The sequence below is a fragment of the Bombina bombina genome, chromosome 5, assembly GCF_027579735.1.
Source record: "Bombina bombina isolate aBomBom1 chromosome 5, aBomBom1.pri, whole genome shotgun sequence".
NCBI classification, from domain to species: domain Eukaryota; kingdom Metazoa; phylum Chordata; class Amphibia; order Anura; family Bombinatoridae; genus Bombina; species Bombina bombina.
This window is the reverse complement of record NC_069503.1, coordinates 299,663,618-299,683,782: the sequence shown is the minus strand read 5'-3', so window position 1 is coordinate 299,683,782 and position 20,165 is coordinate 299,663,618. Positions and strand designations below refer to the sequence as shown.

At 36.4% G+C, this 20,165-nt stretch overlaps 1 protein-coding gene across 3 annotated transcripts in view; it reads left to right on the top strand.

Moving 5' to 3' along the window:
* Window positions 1-20,165, top strand: part of SGCE (sarcoglycan epsilon) — a 193,345-nt gene that overhangs the window by 94,041 nt on the left and 79,139 nt on the right. For 2 of the 3 annotated variants that reach the window (XM_053714063.1, XM_053714064.1), the window contains exons 6-7: window positions 695-857; window positions 4,907-5,118. In XM_053714063.1, the coding sequence (XP_053570038.1) occupies window positions 695-857; window positions 4,907-5,118 (375 nt within the window). Of the gene's footprint in view, window positions 1-694; window positions 858-4,906; window positions 5,119-8,524; window positions 8,552-20,165 lie in introns of all 3 variants that reach the window. The other variant, XM_053714062.1, reaches the window with a different exon arrangement.

The following is a 20,165-nucleotide window of genomic DNA, read 5'->3' as shown; positions in this document are numbered from 1 at the left end:
GGGCCTAGATCAATACTTTGGGATGTCTTTGAAAAAAAAAATATATACATGTCAATGGATATTCAGGGATTCCTGAAAGATATTAGTGTCCCAATGTAACTAGCGCTAATTTTGAAAAAAAGTGGTTTGGAAATAGCAAAGTGCTACTTGTATTTATGGCCCTATAACTTGCAAAAAAAGCAAAGAAGATGTAAACATTGGGTATTTCTAAACTCAGGACAACATTTAGAAACTATTTAGCATGGGTGTTTTTTAGTGGTTGTAGATGTGTAACAGATTTTGGGGGTCAAAGTTAGAAAAAGTGTGTTTTTTTCCATTTTTTCCTCATATTTTATAATGTTTTTTATAGTAAATTATAAGATATGATGAAAATAATGGTATCTTTTGAAAGTCCATTTAATGGCGAGAAAAACGGTATATAATATGTGTGGGTACAGTAAATGAGTAAGAGGAAAATTACAGCTAAACACAAACACCGCAAAAATGTAAAAATAGCCTTGGTCCCAAACGGACAGAAAATGGAAAAGTGCTGCGGTCATTAAGGGGTTAAATAGTTTACAGATGCAATGGAAACTAGGACCTAATGTTTATCTTCTGTCTATATATATTCAAATGGATGACATGAAAGGCGAAACATGAAGTGTAAAATGAATCATGTGCATATACAGCCCTTGACAACCTCTTTATTTTTTAGGGTATATGTTATGGTAGGTGCAGATGTCCCTTTCTCTTCATGTTTAAGGGAGGTTGAAAACCCACAAAATCAGCTTAGATGCAGTCAAGAGATGGAACCCGCAATAAGCTGTGATAAGAAATTTCGAGCTCAGTTTCAGATAGATTGGTGCAAGATTTCATTGGTAAGTTATTTATTGAAACCCATATCTGCTTACGCATGTCACTGTATCTGAACTATAAATTGCATCTATTTCATATTTATTTATGTAATTTAAGCTTGAATTTTAAAGGGAGAAAGTACTCAGGCGAGCAGCTAATGCAAGTCCATTGCATTCAAAGCTCCTGCAGAAACATTTCAAATGACAAAATAATGGTAAATGGGCTATTTGTAAAATAAAATGTAATACACTCCAATAGGTAAAATGAAAAACTAAAGGGAATACAATTTTACATGTCCCTTTAACTTTTTTTAAGAAATGTTCTATAGATACATGTTTTTGGGTAATGCAGGGGTGGAACTACCATTGGTGCAGCAGATGCAGTGGCACCAGGGCCAGAGTGCTGGAGGGAGCCCATAGCAGCCAGTCTATACATAGGTGTGTGCAGAATATGTACAATCCTAATGCAGGGAGCCTTTTATGAGTGCATATCTATCCTCATAAGCATTATACAGAGTAGCATGTATATTATTACTGGGGTTTACTACTGAGTTACCTTTGGGGAGCCCAAAACAATTTTTGCACCAGGGCCCTCTCTTGAGTAGGTCTGCTAATGGGGTAATGTAACCATTAGTCACATGACCCACACTAACATTCCATACAGGTTTAAAAAATATTTCCAAAGAAAATGTACTTATGCTTAGCTTAACGGTGGCACAAATAATTATTAAAACTTGTGCAAAGCATGTGCTGTTCTTCGAATATAACAATCAGGTGATAAATCTTTATTGCACACATGGAGGGAAAACAGTATATTTGTTAATGTGCATACAAATGAAAATGCAACAATCTGCTCATTTAAAGGGACATTGTACATAAAAAAACATGTTTGAGCATCTGTATAAAAGAGCAGCATGTATTATGATGACATTTTATTGCCTAAATAAAAATTACATATCGCTGTCCGTTGTGCACTTCCTACCAATGGTTTTTACTTAAAGGGACATGATACCCAAATGTTGAAGCACTTGAAAGTGATGCAGCATAACTGTAAATAGCTGACTAGAAAATATCCCCTGACTATCTCTATGTCATGTAATTTAGTATATGAGTATTATGTCCCTTTAAAGGTACTTACCACTAATGTGCAATAAGAATTAAACGGAAGTCCCTATCAGTAAAGGGTCCTTATCAGTTAAGCAGTAAGTACCTTTTAACCAATGAACATTAGCAATAAAGTCACCATCAAGTAAGGAGCATTAACAGGAATTCCCTATCAGTTAAAGGCACAGTAAAAAAAAAATTAAAAGGACATAAAACCCACAATTTTGTCTTTCATGATTTAGATGTAGAGTACAATTTTTAAAAAGATTCCAATTTACTTCTATTATCAATTGTCTTCTTTTCATTGTTCGTCTTTTGTTAAAGAACTATCTAGATAGGTAGCGTGCATGTCTGGAGCACTACATGACAGGAAATAGTGCTGCAATCTAGTGCTCTTGCTAATGTATAACACTGTTGGAAAAGCTGCTGCCATATAGTGCTGCAGACATCTGCACACCCCTGAACTTACCGTCCTGCTTTTCAACAAAGGATAACAAGAAAATGAAAAAAATGTAATAATAGACATACATTTGAAAGTTGTTTAAAATTCTATGTTCTATCTAAATTGTGATAGAACAAATTTGTCCCTTCAAAGTTTCATGAGGCAGGACATGCAATTTTCCAATTTACTTATCTAATTACATGCGGCTAGATTACGAGTTTTGCGTTATGAGTAAAAAAGCAGCGTTAAGGCTCATAACGCTGCTTTTTCACTACCGCTGCTATTACGAGTCTTGTAGGTACACTGTACTGCACACTTTTTTGGCCGTACCGCAAATTAACTTACGCAATTTTCGTAAAGGCTTTTTTCAATGGAATTTCCATAGCGCCGATATTACAAGCTTTTTTTTGGAGGCCAAAAAGTGAGCGGTGCAGCCTATCCCGCAAGATTCGTAACGCAATCTAAAATCAGTAGTTATGAGTTTTACGCTACAAAGCTGTAGCATAGAACTCATAACTAAAGTGTTAAAAAGTACACTAACAACCATGAACTACCTATTAACCCCTAAACCGAGGCCCTCCCGCATCGCAAACACTAAAATAAAATTATTAACCCCAAATCTTCCGCTCCCGACATTGCCGCCAATCAGGTTTAGGGGTAAATAACTTTAGTATAGTGGCGGCGACGTTTGGGACGGCAGATTAGTGGTTAATAAATGTAGGTAGGTGGCAGCGATGTTAGATGCGGCAGATTAGGGGTTAATAATATTTAACTAGTGTTTGTAAGGCGGGAGTACGGCGGTTTAGGGGTTAATATGTCTATTATAGTGGCGGCGACGTTGGGGGCGGCAGATTAGGGGTTAATAAATGTAGGTAGGTTGCGGTGACATTGGGGGCAGGAAATTAGGGGTTAATAAATATAATGTAGGTGTCGGCAATGTTGGGGGCAGCAGATTAGGGGTTAATAAGTATAATGTAGGTGTTGGCGATGTCGGGGGCGGCAGATTAGGGGTTAATGAGTATAATGCAGGTGTCGGCAATGTCGGGGGCAGCAGATTAGGGGTTATTAAGTGTAAGATTAGGGGTGTTTAGACTCAGGGTTCATGTTAGGGTGTTAGGTGTAAACATAAATTTCGTTTCCCCATAGGAATCAATGGGGCTGCATTACGGAGCTTTACGCTGCTTTTTTGCAGATGTTAGGCTTTTTTCAGCCGGCTCTCCCCATTGATGTCTATCGGGAAATCGTGCATGAGCACGTACAACCAGCTCACCTCTGACTTAAGCAGTGCTGGTATTGGAGTGCGGTATGGAGCACAATTTTGCTCTACGCTCACTTCTTGCCTAATAACGCCGGGTTTAGGAAAACCTGTAATACCAGCGCTGTAGGTAAGTGAGTGGTGACAATAACGTGCAAATTAGCACCACACCCCTCATAACGCAAAACTCGTAATCTAGCCGTTAGTTATTTATCTCATTTGTTCTGTTTTCTTTGTACAGGTAGCCGTTAGGTTAGGTTCCAGAAGGAATGGTTGTAAATTAAAACCGTTGTAAATTGAAACCCAGTTTATAATGTAAGTCAATGGGAAGTGAGGGAGTTAGGTTCCAGGCCCCTCTCAAAATTGTCATAAGTAACACCTAATACATTATTTTTGAAGCTTTGAAATGAAGACTTTAAATGCTAAACAGCATTATAAACCTAATAAAATAATCACACAACACAGAATATATAATTAAACTAAGTTAAATGAACAAAAACATTTGCTAAACAGCATTATAAACCTAATAAAATAATCACACAACACAAACGTCACTTGCATTTTTCTGAAAAAAGTTATTTCTATGCATTCCAATCTGGACTGATTTAAAGACAGGAAGATCTTGTTCCTTTAAAATCTGCTCGATAGCTCAGGTCTGGTTAAACTGATTAATTTCAGCTTGCTTGGCTTTGCTGCAACACAAGCGGACAGCTCCACCTACTGGCTATTTTAATCAATGCACTGCTTCTCAATGCTTTTCAATAGCAGTCACATAACTGGAACAAAAGGTTGTTATTCTGAAACGGTGTAAACTGAACTGTTGTAAACCGAGGGCCACCTGTATACTTTGATGAAACCCAAACCTGGGTAGGCTCAGGAGCAGCAATGCACTACTGGGAGCTAGCTCCTGATTAGTGTCTAAACTTATATTCCTCTTATCATTGGCTCACCTGATGTGTTCAGCTAGCTTCCAGTAGTTCATTGTTGCTCTTCAAATGAATAAATCAAATTTTATATTAGAAGTAAATTTTAAAGTTGTTTAAAATACTATGCTCTATATGAATCATGAAATAATAAAATTGAGTTTCATGTCCCTTTAATAAGCATTAGTAGGGAGTCAATAAGCGTATGAGGTATAGAAATTATGCAGGTGTGTTAGTTTAGTTTTGATTACAACAGCATTAACAGGATTAAATTAGAAAGTTGCTTTAAATTCCATGCTCTGTCTGTTACCAACTTGTACAATATTTTTTTCTTTCTCTTGTGAATCAGGTTGATAAAACAAAGCAAGTTTCAGTTGCTCATGAAGTTGTGAGAGGAGAAGGGATACTACCAGACTTTGGAGAGTACAGGCCGCCATCGAATACACTGAAAAGCAGAGATTATTATGTGGACTTTCTGATAACGCTGGCAGTGCCATCAGCAGTAGCTGTGGTGCTCTTCGCTATACTGGGCTACATCATGTGCTGTCGAAGAGAAGGAATGTAAGTGCCTGTAGTGTTCTTCATAATAAGGCGACATTTGTACATGACAGATCTCACACAAATATTTATGTATTGTAATCATTATACCAGTTGTGAAAAAACATGGGTCTCATACACACAGTGGGGGAAAAGTCACCATTCAACTCTGTATTTAATATAGGAACATTCTGATTTCTTAATTATCATCTACAATTTGTTACTTGTCTGTGACTAGTGGGAATTGCAGCCTTTAAATGTGTGTGTGCATGTGTGTGTATATATATATGTATATAAATAAATATATATGTGCGTGTGTGTATATATATATATATATATATATATATATAAATAAATAAATGTATATGTGTGTGTCTGTATATATATATATATATATATATATATATATATATATATATATATATATATAAATAAATATATGTGTGTGTATGTGTGTATATATATATATAAATATATATATATACATATATATATATATATATATATATATATATATATATATATTGTGTGTGTGTATATATGTATGTATATATATATATATATGTGTGTGTAAATAAATATTTTTAGAATGTGTGTGTCTTTGTGAATTTTTATAGTAAACCCACAACTTCACAACTTTAAGAACCTTTTCAAAATAACAATACGCTGAATTATTGAAATAAGTTAATGTTAAATGTCAGTTATCTGACACATACAACAAAACAATGAAGCAAACCATTACTATATTTAAGTGCTCTTTTACAATGTTTTTCTGTACACATTTTCAGCAATAGCAGACTTACAAGTGGATATTCCGATGTAAGAATTTTGTTGGTAGTGAAGTTGACCAGTCTGTGCAAACTTATAGTGTCAAGTAGGATGTGTGTTGGAAATAAAACAGGTAAAGTTATGAGTAATCACCCTGAGATGTAACAAAGATGTTTTTCAATTTTTTTGTACAGTCTTTGCATATTTTCCAAATTAGGAGGCAATAGTTTTCTAAAATAAATACTATGAAAGCAGCAAGTAACAGTAAAACACTCATCATTTTCATGAGCAATGGTCACATTCTAAAAATATTTTTGCCATCTGCATCTTTGTGTTTCTCCATCTCCATCTATGTGTTTGTTTTCATTATTGCTACCTTGTAGCATATGTTTTCATATTCAGGAACTTTTATTTTCAGTTATTTTTCAGGTTTATCAAAATTATGTGACTTTCCAGTGTCTAACTCTGGACCTGAACAATCAGATTCCTTTCTTTTTCTTTTTTACCTGTTTAAAGGGGCACTATTAAATAAAGACGACTCACATATAACATATTATTAATGAAAAACAAATTTGCTTTTAAATGATTATCAACGTTAGAATTTAAACTCTAGATAAGCAATGAGATATTTTCTGTTAGAGGCACCAACAACTCTAGCAGAATGCAGAGCCTTTGGAGCTAATGTTTTGGTCTCCATTAGTGGGTAGAAGCCATGTTCTAGATCACATTTCTATAGGAAGTTATTATAGTCAAAGCTAGGATATTTAATTTAGCCAATGAATAAAATATTGTTGGTGCATTGTACTGCTTTGTTCAATACGTTTCCTAAAACTGGAAAAGGGAACAAGATTCAAAATTATATACATGAGTTTGTGTTTCAATTTTAAAGCAACTAATTTGAGGACTGGAAAGTTTACTTAAAACCTCTACCCCGTTGTCCAGCTGATTCAAATGAAACATGACAATGGTACTCTGTGTCATTTGTCAGTACATTCTAACTCTTACTTAGTCTAATTCGGTAATCAAGTATTTGAAACAGGCCAGGCTTTACATATTTGCCTGCTTGGAGTCATCTGTTAATCAGTGTCACTGAGTTACCTGGGCTTGGGCACGAAAAACATTTACATTTTGCCTGTTATCAAGACTAGAGGACTGTAGTTGAGAAATACTACTCTGCTACTTAGTTCTATAAATTATTATCAGTTGTCAGTCTGGATATCCAGATATATTTATTAATGAGAGTTGTACAATTTTTCAACTCAAGTTAACTGAATTTGATGAGTGCGGTGAGACCTGAAATGTATTAAATAAAATCCTAAATAATAACTACAACAAATTCCAAATTATCTGCTCAGCGGATCATGTCCGAAAGACATCGCTGAATGCCGACAGCATACGCTGTCTGCATTTAACATTGCACAAGCAGTTCTGGTGAACTGCTTGTGCAATTCTGCCCCCTGCAGATTCTCAGCCAAACGGCCACTAACAGGGGGTGTCAATCAATCCGATTATATGAGATTGGGCGGATTGATGTCCGCAGCCTCAGAGGTGGCAGACCAGTTAAGGAGCAGCGGTCTTAAGATCACTGCTTCTTAACTGCTGTTTCTGGCGAGCATGATGGCTCGCGCGGAAACAGGGGCATCAGGGGCCATTCGGCCCCAAAGTCTTAACAAATCAGCATTAAGTCAATATGTAGCAATCAGGGGGGGTGGAATGTTACTAGCCAAGAGGGAAAAAGTAACTAGTCCTCTCAGTTTACAGGAGGCAGCACAGTTTTTTAAACACTGCAAAGAAATGAAAGCAGTGCACAATACAATTTATCTCCATGAGGGCTTACAAAATCTTCCTGTCGTTAATTTAATTTTAATAGGGTAGTCAGTATTGCATCTGACTGGATGTCCTACCCACCATGTCATAGCTTAAAAAATACTTGGATGCCATAGGTGGCTTTTTACTTTAAAAACTGGCACTAACGCATTAAGTACAAGACTCTTTAGTAAGCTGTCATGCACTGGCTTCCTTAAGATGAAATGTTTAAAAACATTGAAGGGACAGAGTACTTAGTCAAGCAGCTGATAAGAAATCATGGTATCTGAAGATGCTATATAAAAACCCTTTTAAATGGTCTGGGTTTTCTTTCTCCCATTCCTAATTGTTGATTTCTGACACTGCCTTTTGTTTAATGTTTTTTTTTTTAAGCTACTATTAAATACACTTCAGCGGGTAAAATGAATCATTAAGAATACATTAAAAAGGAGAAAATGATACAGTGCAATGTTCCCTTAAGTTTGATGTCCCTTCAAATATACACAAAAGCTTGATTTCCTAAACATGTTACCATTTCTTTATCAACAAGGAATACAGAGATTCCATCTTGCTCATTTATTTTGTAGAAATCAGCGTTGCCAAGTTTTAGAGAATCTCACCAAATGCCCCTTTATTGGTTTGAACACTCAAGATTGATATTCTTAGTTCCCTGATTCTAAAAAAACACAATTTTCAGCTGAGAATAAACCTTCCTGAATGTGCCCATTGGCGGCAAATGCTGATGTATATGACTGCAGCAGCATTTATGGCTCATATAGCTTCATCAGTCACAAATAGTTTAATAACTGCTGTATTAATGCTATTATTTAATCCATACATTTTGTTTTGTTTCTAGGGAAAAGCGAAACATGCAAACACCAGAGTAAGTGTCCTCTTTATGTTATTTTGTTACATGTAATCCTCATTTCACAATAGGTTGTCATGATTCATCCATGCGTCTCGTTTTCACAATCATTGGTTCATTGATTTATTTTTGTGAAAGCTGCTTTTAGGCTTTTAGTTTACATACAATTGGTAGCTGATTTAAAGATATAGGTCATTCAAAGTAAGATGGGGAAATATTCAAATTGCATTGGCTTTTCTATGGATAGAACAATTCAAAATGTTGTCAATACTGTACACTGTAAACTTACACTTTATATTACACATGCGGATAGTTCGGTACACACATTTTTTTCCTTTTGTCTCTGTTTAGTCATAAAAAAATAAAAGTTGTTATTTTGCGAGGCCCAAAATAAGCACTGTAGTGAAAAGCATGTTGCTATGTGGGAAGATGAACAGGGCTTACGGCTATATTCCACAGACATGCCTTTTGCTGCAGTGCTGAGCCAGTGGCATGGTAAGTCATCTTTTTACAACTTAGTAATCCCATAAAGAACAAAACACACATAGATAGATAATAGACACATAGATGGATATAAATATAGTTACAAATACTGAATATGTTGTATATGAGTTATAGAGTGTCGTTTGAGGTAGAATGATTTAAACTGTTATGTCCCTTTAAAAAAAAATTCTGGTGTAACGTTTTGTTATGTGTATAAGCCAGTATGGTGTGATGTGGTTCATGTAATGGTGGATTTATGTTTCCTTTCACATACAGGGCAGCGATTATCCCCTTTCTGCTTGAAACAAATATTAATCAGAATCCCATTTATGTACAGGGCATATAGTACAGTTACTAACCCCTTCCTGCTTGTCACAGACTTTAGTTAGTTAGGATGAACTATACTGTAAAGTCCGTCAGTTATTTGTTTGTGCACAAATCACTCTTGTGTACATATTCTTAGCTTGCACATGGGGACACAGCAGTGGGGCAGTACACACTTGTGAAAAACACATGTAAGATATCTGCACAGGAGAATCAACCCATGGGCCAGAGGTCAGAAGAGGCAGAAGTCTCATTGTGAAGTTATTTAAAGGAATGGGCAAATGTAAGGCCCATTAAGACCATAGCAGCAGGTTAAAGGGGAAAAAGAAGATAGAAAAAGAAAAAAGCAGACCAGTGGGTATAAAGATTTAATGGTCTTGTTATACAATCCAAGTGGGCTAAAATCTAGCATCTCACACTGTGAAAGTAACTACAGAATGCAATACGAAATAATCCTTAGTATCAAGCGTCTTGAGAAATGAAAGCTGTTTCCTTTAAAAAGTGGAACATGTCTGGGCAGTGACCAAGTATGGCTACAATATCAGAAGCTCTAGGAGATCACTAGGATATCCGCCAAATATCTCTGTTATACAGCACCATCTACTCTAGAGAAAAAGAGATTTGCATATTGTAGTCTACCCTACTTAACAGTGCCAAGATTGCTGTAAGTGTGAACCTAGAGAACTGATCCGTACTGTCAGGATATTTGGTGGCAGCCTAACATTGTGATCTTGACATCCCCACAGCAGAAACCCAGGTTGGGCAATTGCTTTGAAACTACTACCTTGAATTACTTCAAATATCATATTGGTTTTTTTTTAACTATGGAGGAACTTTGCACAGTTGTGTAAGCTTTATATGCTGACTTTGAGCGCAAGATTACTAAGAGACTGGATGCCCGTACAGAGGTTGTAGAACATGTGGTCATAGACAGTGGCTCTAGACATCTTACCCGGTAAGGGTCTGCTTGTCCGCTATTGACAGAAGTGCCGCTGAATACAAAGGGACTCCTGATACTTTTGTTGGAGGCCCCTAAAAACATAATTTATGTAAGAACTTACCTGATAAATTAATTTCTTTCATATTAGCAAGAGTCCATGAGCTAGTGACGTATGGGATATACATTCCTACCAGGAGGGGCAAAGTCTCCCAAACCTCAAAATGCCTATAAATACACCCCTCACCACACCCACAAATCAGTTTAACGAATAGCCAAGAAGTGGAGTGATAAGAAAAAAGTGCGAAAGCATATAAAATAAGGAATTGGAATAATTGTGCTTTATACAAAAAAATCATAACCACCTCAAAAAAGGGTGGGCCTCATGGACTCTTGCTAATATGAAAGAAATGAATTTATCAGGTAAGTTCTTACATAAATTATGTTTTCTTTCATGTAATTAGCAAGAGTCCATGAGCTAGTGACGTATGGGATAATGAATACCCAAGATGTGGATCTTCCACGCAAGAGTCACTAGAGAGGGAGGGATAAAATAAAGACAGCCAATTCCGCTGAAAAATAATCCACACCCCAAAATAAAGTTTAAATCTTATAATGAAAAAAACTGAAATTATAAGCAGAAGAATCAAACTGAAACAGCTGCCTGAAGTACTTTTCTACCAAAAACTGCTTCAGAAGAAGAAAACACATCAAAATGGTAGAATTTAGTAAAAGTATGCAAAGAAGACCAAGTTGCTGCTTTGCAAATCTGATCAACCGAAGCTTCATTCCTAAATGCCCAGGAAGTAGAGACTGACCTAGTCGAATGAGCTGTAATCCTTTGAGGCGGAGTTCTACCCGACTCGACATAAGCATGATGAATCAAGGATTTTAACCAAGATGCCAAAGAAATGGCAGAAGCCTATTGACCTTTCCTAGAACCAGAAAAGATAACAAATAGACTAGAAGTCTTTCGGAAATCTTTAGAAGCTTCAACATAATATTTCAAAGCTCTAACTACATCCAAAGAATGCAACGATCTTTCCTTAAAGTTTTTAGGATTAGGACACAACGAAGGAACAACAATTTCTCTACTAATGTTGTTAGAATTCACAACCTTAGGTAAAAATTTAAATGATGTTCGCAAAACCGCCTTATCCTGATGAAAAATCAGAAAAGGAGACTCACAAGAAAGAGCAGATAATTCAGAAACTCTTCTAGCAGAAGAGATGGCCAAAAGAAACAAAACTTTCCAAGAAAGTAATTTAATATCCAGCGAATGCATAGGTTCAAACGGAGGAGCTTGAAGAGCCCCCAGAACCAAATTCAAACTCCAAGGAGGAGAAATTGACTTAATGACAGGTTTTATACGAACCAAAGCCTGTACAAAACAATGAATATCAGGAAAATTAGCAATCTTTCTGTGAAAAAGAACTGAAAGAGCAGAGATTTGTCCTTTCAAGGAACTTGCAGACAAACCTTTATCCAAACCATCCTGAAGAAACTGTAAAATTCTAGGAATTCTAAAAGAATGCCAAGAAAAATTATGAGAAGAACACCAAGAAATGTAAGTCTTCCAGACTCGATAATATATCTTCCTAGACACAGATTTACGAGCCTGTAACATAGTATTAATGTCGGAGTCAGAGAAACCTCTATGACTGAGAATCAAGCGTTCAATCTCCATACCTTCAAATTTAAGGATTTGAGATCCTGATGGAAAAAAGGACCTTGCGATAGAAGGTCTGGTCTTAACGGAAGAGTCCGCGGTTGGCAAGTAGCCATCCGAACAAGATCCGCATACCAAAACCTGTGAGGCCATGCTGGAGCCACCAGCAGAACAAACAAACGCTACTTTAGAATCTTGGAAATCACTCTTGGAAGAAGAACTAGAGGCGGAAAGATATAGGCAGGATGATACTTCCAAGGAAGTGACAATGCATCCACTGCTTCCGCCTGAGGATCCCTGGATCTGGACAGATACCTGGGAAGCTTCTTGTTTAGATGAGAAGCCATCAGATCTATTTCTGGAAATCCCCACATTTGAAAAATCTGAAGAAATACCTCTGGGTGAAGAGACCATTCGCCCGGATGTAATGTTTGGCGACTGAGATAATCCGCTTCCCAATTGTCTATACCTGGGATATGAACCGCAGAAATTAGACAGGAGCTGGATTCTGCCCATACAAGTATTCGAGATACTTCTTTCATAGCCAGAGGACTGTGAGTCCCTCCTTGATGATTGACATATGCCACGGTTGTGACATTGTCTGTCTGAAAACAAATGAACGACTCTCTCTTTAGAAGAGGCCACGACTGAAGAGCTCTGAAAATCGCACGGAGTTCCAAAATGTTGATTGCTAATCTCGCCTCCTGAGATTCCCAAACCCCTTGTGCTGTCAGAGACCCCCATACAGCTCCCCAACCTGTTAGACTTGCATCTGTTGAGATCACAGTCCAGGTCGGAAGAACAAAAGAAGCCCCCTGAACTAAACGATGATGGTCGGTCCACCACGTTAGAGAGTGTCGTACAATCGGTTTTAAAGATATTAATTGTGATATCTTTGTATAATCCTTGCACCACTGGTTCAGCATACAGAGCTGAAGAGGTCGCATGTGAAAACGAACAAAGGGGATCGCGTCCGATGCAGCAGTCATAAGACCTAGAATTTCCATGCATAAGGCTACCGAAGGGAATGATTGAGACTGAAGGTTTCGACAAGCTGAAACTAATTTTAGACGTCTCTTATCCGTTAGAGACAGAGTCATGGACACTGAATCTAACTGGAAACCTAAAAAGGTTACCCTTGTCTGAGGAATCAACGAACTCTTTGGTAAATTGATCCTCCAACCATACGATACAAGTCGATTCGCATGAGATTCTGCTAAATGTGAAGACTGAGCAAGTACCAAGATATCGTCCAAATAAGGAAATACCACAATACCCTGTTCTCTGATTACAGATAGAAGGGCACCGAGAACCTTTGTAAAAATCCTTGGAGCTGTTGCTAGGCCAAACGGCAAAGCCACAAACTGGTAATGCTTGTCTAGAAAAGAGAATCTCAGAAACCGATAGTGATCTGGATTAATCGGAATATGCAGATATGCATCTTGTAAATCTATTGTGGACATATAATGCCCTTGCTGAACAAAAGGCAGAATAGTCCTTATAGTTACCATTTTGAATGTTGGTATCCTTACATAACGATTCAATATTTTTAAATCCAGAACTGGTCTGAAGGAATTCTCCTTCTTTGGTACAATGAAGAGATTTGAGTAAAACCCCAGCCCCTGTTCCAAAACTGGAACTGGCACAATTACTCCAGCCAACTCTAGATCTGAAACACATTTCAGAAATGCTTGAGCCTTCACTGGATTTATTGGGACACGGGAAAGAAAAAATCTTCTTGCAGGAGGCCTTATCTTGAAGCCTATTCTGTACCCTTGTGAAACAATATTCTGAATCCAAAGATTGTGAATCGAATTGATCCAAATTTCTTTGAAAAAACGTAATCTGCCCCCTACCAGCTGAGCTGGAATGAGGGCCGCACCTTCATGTGGACTTGGGAGCTGGCTTTGGCTTCCTAAAAGGCTTGGATTTATTCCAGACTGAAGATGGTTTCCAAACTGATACTGCTCCTGTAGGGGAAGGACCAGGTTTTTGTTCCTTATTGTGACGAAAGGAACGAAAACGATTAGCAGACCTAAATTTACCTTTAGATTTTTTATCCTGTGGTAAAAAAGCTCCTTTCCCCCTAGTAACAGTTGAAATAATAGAATCCAACTGTGAACCAAACAATTTATTACCTTGGAAAGAAAGGGAAAGCAAAGTTGACTTAGAAGACATATCAGCATTCCAAGTTTTAAGCCATAAAGCTCTTCTAGCTAAAATAGCTAAAGACATATACCTGACATCAACCCTAATTATATCAAAGATGGCATCACAAATAAAGTTATTAGCATGTTGAAGAAGATTAACAATGCTATGAGTATTATGATCTGTTACTTGTTGCGCTAAAGCTTCCAACCAGAAAGTTGAAGCTGCAGCAACATCCGCTAAAGATATAGCAGGTCTAAGAAGATTACCTGAACATAAGTAAGCTTTTCTTAGAAAGGATTCAATTTTCCTATCTAAAGGATCCTTAAAGGAAGTACTATCTGCCGTAGAAATAGTAGTACGTTTAGCAAGAGTGGAGATAGCCCCATCAACCTTAGGGATTTTGTCCCAAAACTCTAATCTGTCAGATGGCACAGGATATAATTGCTTAAACCGTTTAGAAGGAGTAAATGAATTACCCAAATTATTCCATTCCCTAGAAATTACTTCAGAAATAGCATCAGGGACGGGAAAAACCTCTGGAATAACTACAGGAGGTTTAAAAACTGTATTCAAATGTTTAGATTTAGTATCAAGAGGACCAGATTCCTCTATTTCTAATGCAATTAAGACTTCTTTAAGTAAAGTACGAATAAATTCCATTTTAAATAAATATGAAGATTTATCAGTATCAACCTCTGAAACAGAATCCTCTGAACCAGAAAAATCATTATCAGAATCAGAATGATGATGTTCATTTAAAAATTCATCTGAAAAATGAGAAGTTTTAAAAGACTTTTTACGTTTACTAGAAGGGGAAATAACAGACATAGCCTTCTTAATAGATTTAGAAACAAAATCTCTTATGTTAACAGGAACACCCTGAATATTAGATGTTGATGGAACAGCAACAGGTAATGGAAAATTACTAAAGGAAATCTTATCTGCATTAACAAGTTTGTCATGACATTCATTACAAACAACAGCCGGAGGAACAGTTACCATAAGTTTACAACAAATACACTTATCTTTGGTAGATCCAGCATCAGGCAGCAATTTTCCAGAAGTATCTTCTGATTCAGGGTCAATCTGAGACATCTTGCAATATGTAATAGAAAAAACAACATATAAAGCAAAATTGATCAAATTCCTTAAATGACAGTTTCAGGAATGGGAAAAAATGCCAATGAACAAGCTTCTAGCAAGCAGAAGCAAATAAACAATGAGACTTAAATAATGTGCAGACAATAATGACGCCTAGATTTTTTAGCGCCAAAAAAGACGCCCACATTATTTGGCGCCTAAATGCTTTAAGCGCCAAACATGACGCCACATCCAGTGACGCCGACATTTTTGGCGCAAAAACGTCAAAAAAATTACGCAACTTCCGGCGACAGGTATGACACCGGAAATGACAAAGAAATTTTTTTTGCGCCAAAAAAGTCCGCGCCAAGAATGACGCAATAAAATGAAGCATTTTCAGCCCCCGCGAGCCTAACAGCCCACAGGAAAAAAAGTCAAATTTTAAGGTAAGAAAAATTGATTATTCAAATGCATTATCCCAAATAATGAAACTGACTGTCTGAAATAAGGAATATTGAACATCCTGAATCAAGGCAAATAAATGTTTAAACACATATATTTAGAACTTTATATAAAAGTGCCCAACCATAGCTTAGAGTCTCACAAAAATAAGACTTACTTACCCCAGGACACTCATCTACATGTAGTAGAAAGCCAAACCAGTACTGAAACGAGAATCAGTAGAGGTAATGGTATATATAAGAGTATATCGTCGATCTGAAAAGGGAGGTAAGAGATGAATCTCTACGACCGATAACAGAGAACCTATGAAATAGACCCCGTAGAAGGAGATCATTGAATTCAAATAGGCAATACTCTCTTCACATCCCTCTGACATTCACTGCACACTGAGAGGAAAACCGGGCTCCAGCCTGCTGCGAAGCGCATATCAACGAAGAATCTAGCACAAACTTACTTTACCACCTCCATGGGAGGCAAAGTTTGTAAAACTGATTTGTGGGTGTGGTGAGGGGTGTATTTATAGGCATTTTGAGGTTTGGGAAACTTTGCCCCTCCTGGTAGGAATGTATATCCCATACGTCACTAGCTCATGGACTCTTGCTAATTACATGAAAGAAATATGTAAAGATTTTGGAGAGAGAGAGGGAGAAGCTCTCAAGTTTTAGTATGGTATGAGAGAGAATTACCTTTATTCATCCAGCTTCAAAGCGCCTTGTGGTGCAGCAGCAGGTTAATTGTCTCCCTGGTTCTGGAGCTGGCAGGGGGAATTATGTTTTACCTTTAGCCTTTTCTTGTGATAGTGTGGCCAGCTTCTTGAGGTGAGGTCTAGAATTCCTATGGCCCTTTGTAACTCCTGAGAGAAAATTAGCACTAGAGCCATTCCCTGTGGATCCCATGGGAGCAATTTCAGTGAGAGAACTCCATTGGGATTTTAGGCAGACTGGTAGCTTTGTGGCCTGGCTAGTGGGAATAGGTTGATGTTCTTCTATGTTCATGTACCTCAAGAGCTGTGGAAAGCTAAGTAGACATGTGGCTGTTTGTTTTCCTACAAATCCCCATTTAAAACTTGTATTGGGACTTAATTTTTGTTTTATTTTGTGTCAAATATTATTTTGTTAACACTGATCAGAGTTTCCATATGATTACAATTTGTTTATTGTTCCTGATAAAAGTCACTAGTAATAGCTTATTTTAGCTCAAAGTTGAGGACTTTGTATTCATGAGGGCATATGTTCTAAAAAAGGGAAAAGACTGGTCTTACTCGTTTCGTCTTGGAGCCGTAATCATAGACCGCAATCAAAACATATATTTATATGGCGTGCTAAAGCACCATGTTTAATCTGGTTGTACTGACGATGAGTAATTAAACATGGTGCTTTAGCACTCCATCTAAATATATGTTTTGGTTGCTGTCTTGACAAAGGCTTGATGACATACTAATAAAGGAATACAATTTTACATAAGTTTATATAGATATAAAGATATATATATATATATATATATATATATATATATATATATATATATATATATATATATATATATACTATCCTATGATTTCACAGAATAACTAAGAGGCAAGTGAGTAAAGTTAAATAAGCTTCAAAATTCTACATTTTGCACTATAGTATTTAAAGGGCCATAATACCCAAATGCTTAAACACTTGAAAGTGATGCAGCATAGCTGTAAAAAGCTGATTAGAAAATATCACCTGAACATCTCTATGTAAAAAAGAAAGATATTTTACCTCAAAAGTTCCTCAGTAGCCACCTCCCATTTTAAAGGATTTCTAAGCAGCATATTAGTATGTCTGTCCCGGGACAACTGAAAGGATGAGCATCGTGAACTCTCATATTATTTCACCAATCAGGTAAAGGAAGCTTACTATGAAATCTCATGAGAGTTAAGTCAAATCTCATGAGATCACAGTAAGAGTTCATGACCTCAGCACTGCTAATGCCGATTGGCTGCTGTTCATTTCTTCATTTTTTTTATTTTTTTACCTGCAGCTGGGAGCAGCTGAGTATAACTTTTTACACAGAACTCACTCTGCTGAGCTGAGGAGATTGTGAGGTAAAATATCTTCCTTTTTTACATAGAGATGCTCAGGTGATATTTTCCTGTGAGCTTTTCACAGTTATACTGCATCAGTTTCAAGTGATTTAGCATATGAGTATTATGTCCCTTTAATTGTATAGACTTAGCTTGTTTGTTTTTGCATTTCTACCAGTCCTCCAGTATTTGGCTGATATGTGTATAAAATGTGTACTTATTGTATCCAAATTTGTTTTTGCCTGATATACACTTGAGGGTAGTAATGCTGCTGATGTATACATACAAGGTGGATGTCTTATTTGCCTAAATTAGTCTTCCTCTGATATATACTAGGGAGGAATGCATTTAAGTCTTTCCTAGTGAACCTTCATGGTGGCTACTAATCCCAATAGTATTTGATATTCAAGATTATATTTGAGGCTAGAGAGTTTAGTTATTTCAGATATACCCGTCACAGTTGCTATTTTTCTCTACAATATTGTTGCCATATTTGAAGGTTCGAAAGTGACTTGAAGTTTATGTACAAAATATAAAACTGAGGTTTTATTCTGCCATTTTCTTTTGACATATTCAGCTTTTAGTACATGTAATGCCTCCTTAATTGTGTCACTATAGAATAATTTCTCTGATATTTTGCATTTTCTTAGGTGTACTGGGCTATTTTGTATGCAATGTACCTGTGCAGAAATGTATTATTGTGATTTGATACCTTAACCTATATATGAACCTTAATATAAAAATATTTAATTAACACAATTAAAAAGTGTAGAAGCCATATGGATAGTAGTTTCTGGGTGGGATGGGCCAATGTGTACATTTTCTAATTCGAATGTTAGAACGAATGTTATTACCGAAATTCAAATTACAAATTTGAATGTTGATAAGATCGAATATTCTTAAAAATTCTATTTTTGAATGTTATTTACAGTTTTCGAATGTCACTTTCGATTTGGAATGTGTATATTCGATTTGGAATGTCACTTTCGATTTCGAATGTACATAAAAGATTGAATATACACATTTGAAATTCAAATATATAGATTCAATTTTTATGAACATTCTAAATCAAAATGGATTGCATTATTTCGAATATAACATTTGAAAACATTTGATTGAAATCGAATATTCGAAAAGTATCAAAATGTATCTTTTTAACATATCATACTTCACAAATCTAATAGAAAATCTAGTCTACAAATATAAAGGCTCACAAAAAACACACAGAGCCGAAACGCGTTGAAAGGAACTAGCTCCAGTACAAAGCTCCAGCGTACCACCCGATCTAACTGGCGAGTTAGTGGAAATATGGTTACTCCCAGGACCGCCATTTCGGTATATTATTTAACCCGTAATTTGGCGTTAGGAGATTAACGAAGTCAACTTCACAAGATAAACAGTGTCGCTGACACTCCCAAGATCGCCGGACCTGTGAGTACATTTAACCGGAGTAGGCGTTAGGAGATCGTTCACATTGGTGCACGGGAGGAAGACAACCAATAGGATTCTTTAGGGGACATCAAAGAAAAAGCAACACTGAAGCAACTATTTACAAAGAACCCCACAACATCGGAGTGCTAGCCTGAAGATGCCGTTACAATCAGGGCAAGCCAGGCGGAAAGAGCAACAGTCTCGTAAGGATTGTTTGTATGCACAGCACCTGCACCTGTCCGGTAAGAAATCTGACATAAGTCAGTACATCAGTGAGACTTTCATTATAAGAACATAATTAACCTATATAACATCACCTAAAAGACATTAAGGGGTTAAATTATAACATCTAAAGTGGAACAAAGTATCGAAGTTGTAACTGACAGTTTATCAAAAGACGTTTAACAACACATTGTGTCCAGTTACTAGTTGTCAAATTTTTTTCAAGAGGAAGGAAACAGGATAATAGAATATTGAAACATTAGTTACCAATAGTTTTTTATAATGTATGATATTTTTAAAACACTGCACAATATCGCAGTCTAATTTTTTAAATCGATTTCTTTGAGCCAATGGGTCAATTAATTTTTTTATATGATCACATTTTTTAAGATCATTTTCATCAATATTTTATTAACATTATATTTAAGGGTATTGAATTGATAAAGTTATAATTTAATGAATGAACGTTCATGCAATTTTAAAATATACCGTCATTTGTATATCGTGTGTTGAGTAATTAAATTCTTTTATATTGAATAGAGTTTCATGAATTTACTGAATGATTTGAGTATTGTGTATATATATGAAATTTGTTAAAGTCATCCTCGCATTATTAATCAATTGATTTATTATTGGTGTATTAACCCTTTATATTAAATTCAATAAACAGTTAGCCGTAGGCGCCACCTCATAACTTTTGTCACTGTCTTTTTCCCACGTTACTAATCTGTGAGAATTAGTAACATTTGAGGTAGGCAAAACTGTTACACTTTAAGCAGCTAGATAACCACACCTAACCTTTTTTCACAATAAATTAGAC